At 37.3% G+C, this 14,192-nt stretch overlaps 1 protein-coding gene across 2 annotated transcripts in view; it reads left to right on the plus strand.

The window, feature by feature from the left end:
• Positions 1 to 14,192, plus strand: part of kifap3a (kinesin-associated protein 3a) — a 204,630-nt gene that overhangs the window by 15,789 nt on the left and 174,649 nt on the right. For both annotated transcript variants that reach the window (XM_073063254.1, XM_073063255.1), the window contains exon 2: positions 9,250 to 9,381. In XM_073063254.1, coding sequence (XP_072919355.1) covers positions 9,250 to 9,381 — 132 coding nt within the window. The remainder of the gene's footprint in view (positions 1 to 9,249; positions 9,382 to 14,192) is intronic.

Genomic DNA, 14,192 nt, shown 5'->3' on the forward strand with positions numbered 1-14,192 from the left:
CCAATCAGCCACTGCTTTATCCATGCTGGTATCTTTCCTGCAATACTATGGGCTTGTAGTTCGTTAAGCATCCTCGTGTGGCACCTTGTTGAAGGCTTTCTGAAATTCGAAGTCCATATCATCAACTGATTTTCCATTGTCTATCCTTGTTATTTCTTCAAAGAATTCCAACAGATTTGTCAGGAAAGATTTTTCCTTGTGGAAACCATGCTGACTGCTGCCTATTTTACTATGTGCCTCCAAGTACCCTGAGACCTCATCCTTTATAATTGACTCCAACATCTTACCAACCACAGAGGTTAGACTAACTGGTCCACAATTTCCTTCCTTCTGCATCTCTCCCTTCTTGAAGAGTGAAGTGACATTTGCAATTTTCCTAGTCTTCTGGAACTATTCCAGAATCTAGTGATTCTTGAAAGATCATTACTAATGCCCTCACAATCTCTTCAGCCACCTTTTTCAGAACCCTGGGGTATACCCTATCTGGTCTAGGTGACTTATCTACCTTCAGACCTTTTAGTTTTCCAAACATCATCTCCCTAGTTATGTTAGCTTCACACACTTCATGAACCCTGAAACTTGCACCATAGTGCTAGTGTCTTCCACAGTGAAGTCTTATGCAAAATACTTATTCAGTTAATCTGCCATTTCTTTGTCTGCCTTTACTACCTCTCCAGCATCATTTTCCGGTGGTCTGATAGACTTGTCTTGCCTCTCTGAATCTGAAGAAACTATGTATCTGAAGCAACTTTTGGTAATCTGTAATATTATTAGCTAGCTTACTTTCATATTCCATCTTTATCTTCTGACTTTTAGTTGCCTTCTGTTGGTTCATATGTTGGCAATCTTGTGCTTTAAAGAATTTTGATTACTTTGGCATATTCCCTGACAGACTTCCAAAGAAAGTTAATGGCAGACACAAAAAGAGCCATTTAAAAAAAAATGCATGAGTATATATTAGTTTTTGAATGGTAAAATATCAAAAACTAATTTATCTTCCTTTAATTTTTTTTTAGCAGTATTGCACTTACTGCAGGTAAGCTTTATTCTGTTGAAGATTTAGATAGAATTTGACAAGTTTGAATCATTAAGAAAAGCATTTTCAAAGTTTTTCATTCATAATAATTCAAACTTTTTATATACTTGTTTCTGTTATATCTAAATTTGCTAGACTTCAAAGGGGCTGAGACAGACGCAAAAAGAAGCTAATTCAACTCATTGGTCATCCTGGTCTAATGTGAAGCCCATTCCAAATTTGTTGCATTTCAATATTGGGTTGTTTGAGACTTGGTAATGTGGTAATGCCATTGAAATCAAGGATAGATGCCAGTGTTTTAACTTTTATAAAAACAGAAAATACCGGAAATACTCAGTAGATCAGATAGTACCTTTATAGGGAAAGGGAAACAGAGTTAACTCTTTATGCCAAGTGATTTCATCAGACTGAAGCAATATTTATCTTTCCATAGGTGCTGCCTGACCTGTTGAATGCTTTCAGCATTTTCTGTTTTTTATTTCAGATTTCCAACATCTGTTTTTATTTTCAATTTTTCTGAAAATGGCTGAAAAGTGCCTTTCAGATTGTAATCACAGTGATAATGGAAGGGACATCTTAGAAGAGATGTTGGAGAAATAGCGGTCAAGTTAAGCATAACAATATTCCACAAGCAAATGCATTTCTATATTGATTGGTTGAGACTCAGATGTTGGTTAGCACGTCAGAAGAACTCGAACTCCACTGCTATTCTTTGAATACTACATTAAATGTGAGGTTTTGAATCTGAAATATTAGACTTAATGAATTTAAACTGGAAAAGGAAAAGCAAGAGCAGAGGTAGAACGTGCAACCCTTCAAATATTCAACTATGCTCCAGTATTCAATACTGTCATGGGTGTTCATTAGCTTTAAACTATATTTCCTCTCATTCCCCTTCCCTCCCTTATTACCCTCATTACCGCATCTGAATGTTTAAATGTTTCCCTCTTAAATATATTTGACAGTGGCCTCAGCAGCTCACGGAATTCCATTGTTTACCCTAACCCTAACCCTTTAACTGAAGAGATTTCTCTTCAGCCCAGTCATAAATCTCTTATCCTGTAACATGAATCTAGGCATCCCTGCCAGGTGACATGCTCTTTGGATCAAACTACTTTAAGCAAGTCAGAATTTTCAGTTTAAGTTGGATCCCTTCATATTTTTTGAAATTTATGTGAATATAAATGTTGTTGACTTAGTCATGCTTCATAAAGTTACACATTGTCCATAGCACATATCAGAGGTGGCCTACCTTTTACATTCCATGCGTCAATTTTTTCACGCAGGAGTTCAGATGTGCCATACAACTCTTGTACCCCCATTCAATTCTTGTAAAAAATATGTTAATATAGACATATTTAGCATTTTTACATGATGTATTGATTTAATATAAAACAAGATAAACATTACTTACCTTAATGAGACTTTTAGCAAATATATTTTGTCTTTTGATTTCTTCCTTTTTCTTGATCACATATTCTTTCCGTAACTCAGACCTAAGCACTAGCTTCAGTTTTCCTTCTATTTCAGTCTGATGTTGTGTTTTATAGTGTCTGTTAAGATCATATCTTCTATAATCTGAGAAAGTGTTTTCACAAACAATGCACAATGATTTTCTTGATGGACCCGCTATAAATAAGATCTCATTTTCGCACTGTTCATTGAATTCACGCTTACTATCACTTTCTGCTTTTCTTTTGTTCATTTTCTTTTGCACTGTGATGGGTAACTGAATGTAAAAAGAAGGCTTAATTTTTGAAAAAGTACAAAACTGCAAAAGTTCATGAAGAACAAACGAAGCACAACTTGTCATTATTCCCTAAACAATGCAGTATAACAACTATTTTACATATCAGTTACTTTGTATTAGGTATTATAAGTAATCTAGAGATGATTTAAAGTATACGGGAGGATGTGCATGGGTTATCGTGGATCGGGATCGGAAAAATATCGTAAGCTCTCTTACTAAGTAAGTTGGAACAGGTACATCTGGTATTACTGAGCGTCAGTTAGCTAAACGTTTGTCTTAGTATATAGTACCGTAGATGCCGGATTATAAGCCGCTACTTTTTTCCCACGCTTTGAACAGCTTTGAACACTGCGGCCTTTACTACGGTGCGGCTAATGCATGGTTTTTTTTCATGCCGCCAAAAACATTTTGCCTCGTAACAGTAGACCAATAAAATTGATGAGTAGTTCACAGAGGTCCAATGAAATTGTACGATAAATCAAGCGCACTTTCACAATTAAATTATTGTAAATCAGTCATTTGTACTCACCCTCATCAACATGGAAAACACTCGAAGAAAAGCATTGTGCTGCCTTTATGGCAGTTATTTAGTTTATAATATTTTCACTTAGTAATTCATTTGTTAGTATTTTCTAGTTAAAGTTAGAAGTGTTTTAAGTATATTTGTTTTCTGTACTACATCCCAGGATACTATGACGTCACATCCGGTTTCGCCGCGTCTTGTGGGAAAATACCGGTTTGCGATAAACGGAAAGGTGGGGGGGGGGGGAGCGCATTAGACCCGAGCAAAAACGCTGCTTTTAAGTTAAAGGCGATCAATAACTTTTCCTGGTAGGCTGCAGTATATATTTTTTTACCAGTCGTTAGGAGATATTGGAATGTTGTTCGTGCACTGTTCAGTAAAAAAGTATACGCAACGTAATTTGTGTGTTACCGATACGTATGTATATTTAAAAGTAGCCGTGTTACAGGCACGGTTTGAAAAAAAGCATTTGCAATATGTATTTGTTTATGTTACCATACGGATTTAATTAAAAGTTAAAAAATCCTCACGTGTAATATCTTTCTGTGTAAATATCTCATATTACAACGTGGGACACCTGCGGCTTAAAATCCGGTGCGGCTTGTACAAGTACAAAATCGATTTTCTTTCTAAAATTAGAGCCTGTGGCTTTTAATCAGGTGCGCTCTGTAGTACGGAATCTACGGTATATATTTTACCTTTCTATGCATATAAAATGCTTAAGAACGTATGTTTCAGTGCCGGGAGGATCAAAAACCCAAAACCCAAAAATTAAACCACTACATTGCTTAGTAATAATTGTAGCTTTCATTGGGGCAGGGCCTTTCTCACTTTATCCTTTAAAATTGTTCCGATCATTGACCGACATAGCCTAACGCTTTTCCAATGACCGTTGGCGTTTCACCTCTTTCCGATTGCTTTTTATTATTTCCACTTTATTTTCAATCGTGATCATGATTATTTTCGTGAGCAGAAACACTGTGGATTCAGAGCTCTGCTGCTGGGTCCTAATGTCCACCGCACTGAGCCAGGTTAAATAAGGTCTCGGGTTCCGCTGGGTCCTAAAGTCTACTGCATTGAGATAGGTTGAATAAGGGACTTGAGCATCCACGATTTTTGGTATCGGCGAGGGGTCCCGGACCAATCCCTCGCGGATAAGGAGGGCCAACTGTACTATTTGTCTTTGTCACTGTTTACTACACCTGCATGCTTTCAGTGACTGGTGAATATCAACCCTTCCCAGTCTCACCATAGTAATCTTGTCTTTCTCCTTTTAGTACAGTAGTGTATAACTTTATGCAAGTTATATGGCATTCACTAAGCTATTATACTCACTCAGTTTAAGTTGCCTTGAAGCCTCTTTGCACCTTTCTCATAAGTCACAATCACACCCAGTTTGGTGTCATTGGCAAATTTTGAGATATTACGTTTTGTTCCCTAATCTAAAGCATTGATATATATTGTGAATAATGACAATGTCAAACACTGACCCCTGTGGGATCTGATTGGGAGGGTGACTGACTATCTTGGGGAAGGCATTTGGATAAGTACATAGATAGGAGGGGTTTGTGGGCCAAATGTAGGCAGGGGCTAGCTTGGTGGGGACCATGGTTGACATGGACAAGATGGGCCTGTTTCCATGCTATATTATTGCATGTATCTCTGTATTCTTCCTATTAACTACATTTTGATTCATGCAAGTACCCATATACTTTAATTTCTCTCACTGACCTTTCACATGGCACTTCATTGAAGGTTTTTTTTGATAATGCAAGTGCATCACTTATGATAATGTACACAAATTCATCACATCACATCTAGTGGATTTTCCCTTAAATATTCTTCCAGTTATTATCCTCAAAAACCTTGTAGTTTAATATTTAACTGGGTTACATTTTTTGAAGTTAAGCAGTTCACATGCGAACATTTTAATCAGACAAAGTGTCTTTTGAAATTCTACAGATAATTTTACTGGATTGGATGTAATGAATGAGTGAACCAAGGTTGATGATCAGATCACATCATGACATTTGTAAAAATAAATAGATCTATGAAACATACGAATGGTGAGAAATCTCTGCAACTTTGTGTTCCCATGCTAAACTCTTGAGTATTGAATGTTGTATTACTGTCAGGAATGTGCTTGAGGTAGGATGTTTGCCCATTTAATCTCCCACACTGTGCTGGATATTTGAAAGATCTATGACAGCAGTGGGCCACAAGGGAGGTCAATGTGAAGAGTCTTCGGATTTGCCACTTGAGGCCTCATTGCCCTTGTTCAGTATGGTCTTGCTTTTACACCCATAGGACTAAGAGAAATGTGTCTGTGAGAGCAGTGCAGGTGGGGATTCCAGAAATTGTATCCACACAGCATTGTTGTTAAATGCATTCAACTTCATTTTCTTTTTTAACTCAATGACATCTAACTTTCCTGTTACTGTAGAATAAATTAGGTGTCAAAATTTCTAATTGTGCATCTTTCTGAGCCCGAGTGTTGCAGTTGTTTAGACACTTAAAATGATTGAAAACTATGGAAGGTTAAAATGTATTAATGGGTTCCTGCTAACTATGGATTGAAAACATAATTTTTGAGATGCCATTTAAAGTTACTGAGGTGGAAAGCAAAAATCAAAGAGATTTATCCTTTGGATATTTCAGAATATTCTTTGGCTATTTAATATTTGTATTTCAAGCCCCAAGTGTATAATTGGGTAGCATGGCTAAAAAAAGTTTGCATTCTGATCATTCCTCACTTTATTAAATTCCTTATAAGCAGTAAACTTGGCTTTTCCCATCCTCTGATATTAAATATAAAACAATATTATTTTAAGAGACTTTGATCAGAGCAAAAATGATTAAATACAATATAGTGTATGTGAGATAGTTAGAATTTTCTCCAAGTTGTATTAAAGAATGAAAGACATCTGAGTTGTATATAATAGCATCATGTTCACTTCTGCAATAAATGGACTGTATGTTTTTCTATTGAATGTTTTCATATAAGTATTTAAATTTACAATTTTATGGTTTTTAAATGAAAATTACTACCCCCCCCCCCCCAATCAAGCAATAAACTGTGTGCAAAAAATGTCATGACAGAATAGATACACATGCAACATTCTTGGTGTTGGTATAATTTTTGGCTGAGCATTATATTAAAAAAAGGAATTGGTAATCGAAACAAATTCCTGAATTTTTTTTAGAATTCAGATGATGCATGCCTATTTCATTGTAAAACATTTAGTAATTTATCGGCAAAGTGGCAGTAAGATTTTTCAGGAGAGCTGTTAGCTCCTCTGAGATAAATTATTTATATATTTTTCTAAGTTACATTGTTTTTATTTCCTATTAATCAAAGTTGTTGTTTTGCTTTATTTATAAATCAAAGTTGTTACTTGGTTTTTAAATTCACTATGGTAGAATCAGTTGATCATGACACTGAGAATCATGAACTGAGCCTTGGTGGATCTGTGAATTTTAAGATTGCAATCTCATCTCCATCCAGTGATTTATTTCAATTTATTTCACTGGTATTTTAGGAATCCTTCAGTTGGTTTCCTCCAAGAGGATCACGACTTTTTTGTAGGGTTTAGAGGTTTGTGTGCCTCAATAACCCAGAGAGCTATGTTGCTGGAGTCAGAGCCTTGTGCTTTGACTCTTGGTAGGGTCACCAATGCAAATCAGGTTAAAGGATGTAGGCCAGACTAGTCCACTGATCCTCCAGGTTCAGGGGTTCAGCTCAAGGCTGATAACCATGTCTTGTCAAAATAATTGTTACGGAGACAGCAACGAAGAATCCTATATCTGTGTGCAACAGTATTCCTGAGTATCCACCCAGGATTTACATGATTGACAGTTGTGAAAACCGCGAGGAAGCTACTGGCACGTGAAGGAAGCCCTGAATACTGCCTGGCCAAGGACAGAAAGAGATGGAGGACCTAAACGCCAGTGGTGTAACAGGCAGTAACTCCTTAGTTAGCTTACTCCCATTTAATTCCTTCCAGATGTTATTGTGTATTTAGTTTCTGTAACAAGTGATGTAAGATACAATCTATATGAGGTTTGGCCTTCTACTAGAGTTATGTCTTACTTTTGAGAAATCTTATTTTGTTCAATGTCTAATCTACAAGTTTGCAAATTCACAATGCTCTCATAATTTATGTTGCATTTGGTAAAGTGGCTGTTATGATGTTGATATCTTGATTTACTTCTATTACTGAAGCTCTGAAATACAGTAAAATAGTGTAGTGCCTTTTTTTTCAAGAAGATCCAGTACTTCAGTGTCAGCAGTCAATTTTTTTTCTAGATCTTCATAGTATGGATATACTACCAGAAAGAACATTTCCCCATCAACGAACAATCTGCTGGACGATTGTGTTCTCAGTAGGTCATACGGCATCTGTGGAAGGAAAGGAGTTGTCAACATTTTGGGTTGAAGTCCTGATGCAGGGTTGAGAGGTGGCTAGTATAATGTGGAGAAAAGGGGTGGTGAAAAAGGAGTCCAGAGTGATTGGTGGACTGAAGAGGGCTGTAAGCTAACAAGCAGATATACCAGTTAGGGGAGCAGGGATGCAATTGAGAAGCAATGTGAAGAAAATGATACATGGATGCAGACAAAGAGTGAAAAAAAAATATAAAAGATGGACAGACAGAACAAGGTAATTGGATGGGAATTGTGAAGCTTGGAGACACTGCTGTACTGTCTACACCCATGTGTGGCTAGGCACAGCTCAAATGCTTTCTATAAATTTGCTTATTTAAACTAATGTTAGCAGAATTTCAGTTGGTGATGCTAGATGGTCAGGAGTGAGATATATCAACTAGTTGAATGGTGTGGCAGCAACATCCTTGCTCTCAATGTTAGCAAGACCAGAGAACTGATTGTGAACTTCAGAAAGGATAAGATGAGGGAACACACATCAGTCCTCATAGACGGATCAGAAGTGAAAAGAATGAGCAGTTTCAAGTTCCAGAGTGTCAGTATCTCTGAGGATCTACCCTGGACCCAATATATTGTTAAAGTTACAAAGAAGACGTGACAGCAACTATTTCATTAGGAGTTTGTGGAGATCAGGTATGTCACCAAGGACATTCTCAAATTCTACTGATGTCCATGGAGAGCATTCTAACTAGCTGCACCATTGATCTGGTGTTGGGGGTGGGGTGGGTGAGGGGCTTCTGCACAGGATCGAAAGAAGCTGCAGAAAATTGTGAACTCAGTCAGCTCCATCATAGGCACTAGCCTCTGTAGCATCCAGGATATTTTCAAGGAGTGATGGCGCAAAAAGGCGGCATCCATTATTAAGGACCCCCACCACCCAGGACATACTTTCTTCTCATTGATACCATCAGAAAGGAGGTACAGGAGCATGAAGACACACACTCAATGATTCAGGAACAACTTTTTTCCCCCTCTACCTTCAGATTGTTGAATGGACATTGAACCCATGTACACTACATTTGTACTTTGTTTGCACTACTAATTTAATTTAACTATATATATATGTTTACTGTAATTCACTATTTTTATTAATATGTATTGCTACTGCCAGTGATATGAAACCTGATTCTGGAGAGATTTAAACAGGAACACAAAAGTATCAGTGCTAAACTATGATGACGAGGTGAAAATGGAAACAATTAGGGCAGTGATGATTAGTAGGTGGAACTAGATCGGGAGGAGGATCCCATGGATGAATTTGTGGTATGTAGTGGTGGATAGAACCCGGAAGGGGAAGGGGATGACGGTGAGTGAATAAGGGTGTTGGAGGCACCTCGAGGACTTGGAGAAACTTTTCGAAGTTCTCCAGACTAATTTTGAACGCTATTGGAAAAATGTAATTTTAAAGTAATGGGTTTAACTTGCTACAGCAACATATTTAAGTTTAATGGAAATGCACATTTCTTTTGGTTGCTCTCATAATTTTTCTTTTCCTTTAGGAAAGTAAAAGGGGGTAATATAGATGTCCACCCGGTGGAGAAAGCTTTGGTCGTTCACTGTGAAGTAGAAGCTACAATTTTGGGTGAGATGGGCAATGCCATGCTTGGAGAACGGAAGGAATGTCAGAAAATGTGAGTATTACTTCTTTACAAATACTGCTAATTATTTTTCACACTGTAACTGGTTCATGAAATATTTTAAAAATCTCTAACAATTTTGAATTAATGTAATATCAATGAAGAATGGCTAAGTGGGTAAAATTTTTCAATAATAATTGAAAGGGAGTGACAAAGTATAATTTTTAAAAAATGAACCTTTTCCTTGATTTAATCTATATATTTCAGAGATCTTCTCAAAGTTCACTGAGCAGAAAAAATGGGAAATTATTGTTTGCAAAAGGGTTGATTGGCTATTTAGGATTTATTAACTGATTTTTTTCTTTTTCATCTTTTATCAGATTTTCATTCTTATGCTTATGATGCTTGTTTCAGAAATGAGGTCTTTTATCCCCTCCTTTCATCTTAGAAGAAAGTCTGTTATAAGATGTGTTGTTAATGAATTCAGATTTGATGTCGGGTGTTAAAACGTTAATGAACCTACACAGAGCAGATGCTTCTTAAAAGTATGTAATTAGTACAGGTCAAACACACAGAAGCTGAATCTGATTTTAACTCCTCCATAAATGCCACAGTATATTTTCTAGTCCTATCATATTAGAGACCTACCAATTTCCCATTTTTTTTTTTGCTATCTAGAATTAAATTGTTTTTAAGATGAAGGGTTCTGAAATTAAAATGTTAACTTTATTTGTTTTCTCTTTCTATAAATACTCCCTGACCTGAGTATTTCATTTTTCTGTTTTTATTTTAGATTTCCATCTACAGTTTTGTTAATTTTTCATTTCAATATTTTCTGTGAAGATTTATAAACCTTAACTATGTACCTGCAAATTTAACTTCATTTTAATAAATTGAGAGTAAATTTATTGATCATTATTTTAATCTTTCCTTGCATCAAATTAAAATGAATACAGTAAAAATGATTTTGCTTTGATTTGAACACAAAACAGAAAAGGGTGTCTGGTGAATCATTGAATTGTTTTACTTGAGAATGGGATACAGTTTAGACATTGTCAAAATAATTTTGTTTCCTATAGGTTTTTTTTAGCAAAATATAAAAATGTGATTTAAAAAAATAGCTGTTGCCCCTAAAAGGTGTCCTGACGAAGGGTCTCGGCCCGAAACGTCAACAGTGCTTCTTCCTATAGATCATATATGTCAAACTCAAGGCCCGCGGGCCGGATTTGGCCCGCGGTAGAATTATCTTTGACCCGCGAGATAATATCTAATTACTATTAAAGCTGGCCCCAGTAATCGAAGCGCCTATGGCGTATGATATGGCTAATGCTGAGTTTATTCAGGTACCAGGTTTTCAGGGTGTTTAGCGTTTATTCGGTTTCCCTGGTTTATTTCCTGAATATCACTAATGAATAAATTTTTTTTCTATTAGAGCTGGCCCGTTGGTAAATTGCATGCACCACTAATACTACAAATCCCACAATGCACTGCCAGTGCATTGCTCGCGCTTGCCTTACTCTCTCATCAGCATCCTTATGGCGCTAGTCACGTGTGGTCAACTTTCAACTATCCCTCGCCCCAAAAATGGCTGAACGAAAGGTGGACTTTGAAAACAGGGGTTTTCAAGGCAGGTGGGAGGCAGAGTATATGTTCGCAGATATAAAGGACAAACCTGTTTGTCTTGTGTGCGGAGACGGTGTGGCTGTAATTAAAGAATATAACGTAAGACGACACTATGAAATGAAACACCACGACAAATACAAGCATCTGGACAAGAAACAGAAGCTCCAGAAGGTAAAAGAGTTGAAAAGAAGTCTGGCGTCACAGCAGGCTATGTTCACGAAAGCCAAAACACAAAGTGAGGCTGCTGTAAAGGCTACTTTCCTTGTGGCAGCAGAGATTGCTAAATCAGCCCGGCCCTTTACCGAGGGAGAATTTGTTAAAAACTGCATGATGAAAGTTTGCGACGTCGTGTGCCCAGATAAAAGGCAAGCATTTTCAAATGTGAGCCTGAGCAGAAACACCATTGCTGACCGTGTACGTGAGCTTGCCACCAATCTACAACAACAACTGGTGGGGAAGGGAAGAGATTTCATCGCATATTTCCTTGCTGTGGATGAGAGCAGGGACTCTTCTGATACTGCCCAATTGTCAATTTTCATTCGTGGAGTGGACTCAAGTCTGTGTGTAACAGAGGAACTTTTGGGATTAAGATCAATGCATGGCACAACTACTGGAAAAGATCTCTTTGAAGAGGTATCCAGATGTGTAAATATAATGAGGCTGCCTTGGGATAAACTTGTGGGACTGACGACAGATGGAGCGCCCGCGATGTGCGGTCAAAAGAGTGGATTGGTGGGCAGGATCTAGGAGAAGATGTGGGAGGAAAACGGCGCAGGTGAGCTGACAGCTTATCACTGCATCATACACCAGGAATCGTTGTGTGGCAAAGCCTTGAAAATGGAACATATAATGAGCACCATAACACGAGCAGTTAACTTCATAAGAGCCAAAGGTTTGAATCACCGCGAGTTCAAGTCGTTTCTGGAGGAGTTGGGTTCAGAATATAATGATTTGCCCTATCACACAGAGGTGCGATGGTTAGGCCAAGGAAAAGTGCTGAAAAGATGTTTCGAGTTGCGTGAGGAGATCTGTCAGTTCATGGAAAGCAAAGGGAAAGACACAACAGAGTTCCGGGATAAAAAGTTGCTTTGTGAAATGGCGTTTCTGTGTGACATCACGAGCCATCTCAATGCGCTCAACCTGCAGCTTCAGGGGCGGGGTCGTGTGATCACAGACATGTACGCTGCAGTGAGGGCTTTTAAAACCAAGCTGAGCCTGTGGGAGACGCAGATGCAGCAAGAAAACTTGAGCCATTTTCCGTGTTGCCAAACTATGAAAGAGCAGGTTTCTACCGCAGTGTTCCCACGTGCAAAGTTTGCTGAAAAACTTAGCATACTTGGTGCCGACTTCACACGGCGATATGTCGACTTTGAAGCCTAAAAAAGCAGGTTTGAACTGCTCAGTAATCCATTTGCAGCTGACGTGGAAAACACACCAATCAACATACAAATGGAGCTGATTGAACTCCAATGTAGTGACACACTCAAGGCAAAGTATGACTCGGTGGGCGCTGCACAGTTTCTACGTTTCATTCCCGACACAATGCCCCAGCTGCGTACCCAAGCTGCTCAAATGCTCTCTATGTTTGGCAGCACATATCTGTGTGAACAACTGTTCTCTTTGATGAAGATAAACAAAACATCACACAGGAGTCGTCTTTCTGATGAACACCTTCACTCAATTCTGAGGATTTCCTCAGCTCAGAGCCTGACTCCAAACATTGATGAACTTGCATCCAAGATGAGATGCCAAGTATCTGGCTTAGACTAGTGTGAATCACAGAGTGTTGGCCTGTGGAAAAATGTTTTCATTAGAAATTACTCCGGAAAAGCTGCAGATAAAGCCATAAGAAATAAATGCAACTGATTTTTTATTTATTTAATGTTCAATGTTGTTTTTGTAGGCAATAACCTAAGCTTTGTTAGTTCCAGGTTAATATGTGTAATAAATTCATTTCAATAAGTTTTGCAATAAACGCTGAACCAGTCCGGCCCTCGACTTGTACCGATTTTTAAATTTTGGCCCACTGTGTATTTGAGTTTGACACCCCTGCAGATGCTGCCTGGCTTGCTGCATTCCACCAGCATTTTGTGTGTGTTGCTTGAATTTCCAGCATCTGCAGATTTCCTCGTGTTTGCCAAAATAGAATAATCTGTTTGTGCTTGTATAGAAAATCTTACTTTTGCTTTTGGAAAAAGCTTCCAAATGTATTGTTTCTGTCTGTTCACATCAGTTTCTGTTAAATGCTTTTAAGTAGTTGGCTGGCTGGAATATGTTTCTGGACCACCAAGTTATAAAGTTGTTTTTTTATATAATAATTGAATGGATGTGAGTTAATAAAGAGAGCATTATCCTATCACATTTATCATCAATACTATTAGGCTAAAATATAGCACAGAAAGGTACTGAGAGCTTGGCAACCAGCAGCAAAGTGAACAATAGTTACTTCAGTTAATTTTGAACATACCAGTAAATCTGAAATTCTCACTTGTTTAGCACTGTGGAGAAAAATCAATTTATTAAAGCAGCACTTTTTAAATAAGTAGATATATCAATAATAGCTTAATTTACATCAGATTCTGAAATTGCCCAACATTTTCCTGTTTAACTTCCACAGTTGGCATTTTTTATTTTTGCTTTGTAAGTGTGACTTTGTAATCATTGCAATGAGTTTTAACATTGGCCCTAATTATTGATTGCATCTGCCTACAATCCTGGTGTTAGCTTTCTTTGCTGAAAGTAACTATTCACATTCTTAAAATTAAATTTTGCATATTTTAAAGGAGGTTGTGTGATGCTTCAGGCATCATTTCTTGTACTTGATAACATTCTGATACCTGATCATACTAGAAATTTAAGCTACTAAGTCTATGATGAAATGATGTCAAACTTTACACCATTGATTAACTAAAAATATATTAGTGGTGTTGTGAGACTTAAAGAATGCGAGAAAGGTAAAGATTGTTTATTGTCATTTTTTGTACACAAGTGTAGAGTAGATCCAATTCAGCACAGAGAAGAACAATAAGATAAAGAACACTATAATAAAAAACACAATAAATATAAATGCATAAGGGAGCGTATATTCTTTGATTGTATGCCAATAAAGTGAAAGCTAAAAGATGAAAATATTAATATATTGAATAATACAGTTAAAATATTTTTAAATAATGTGTGTCTTTTTATTTGAAAAGCAAAGTAAGCATTGATCAACGTGAGGCAAGGTAGAAAGGTAAGAAGGT

This window comes from Hemitrygon akajei, chromosome 12 (assembly GCF_048418815.1).
Source record: "Hemitrygon akajei chromosome 12, sHemAka1.3, whole genome shotgun sequence".
In the NCBI taxonomy this organism is placed as follows: domain Eukaryota; kingdom Metazoa; phylum Chordata; class Chondrichthyes; order Myliobatiformes; family Dasyatidae; genus Hemitrygon; species Hemitrygon akajei.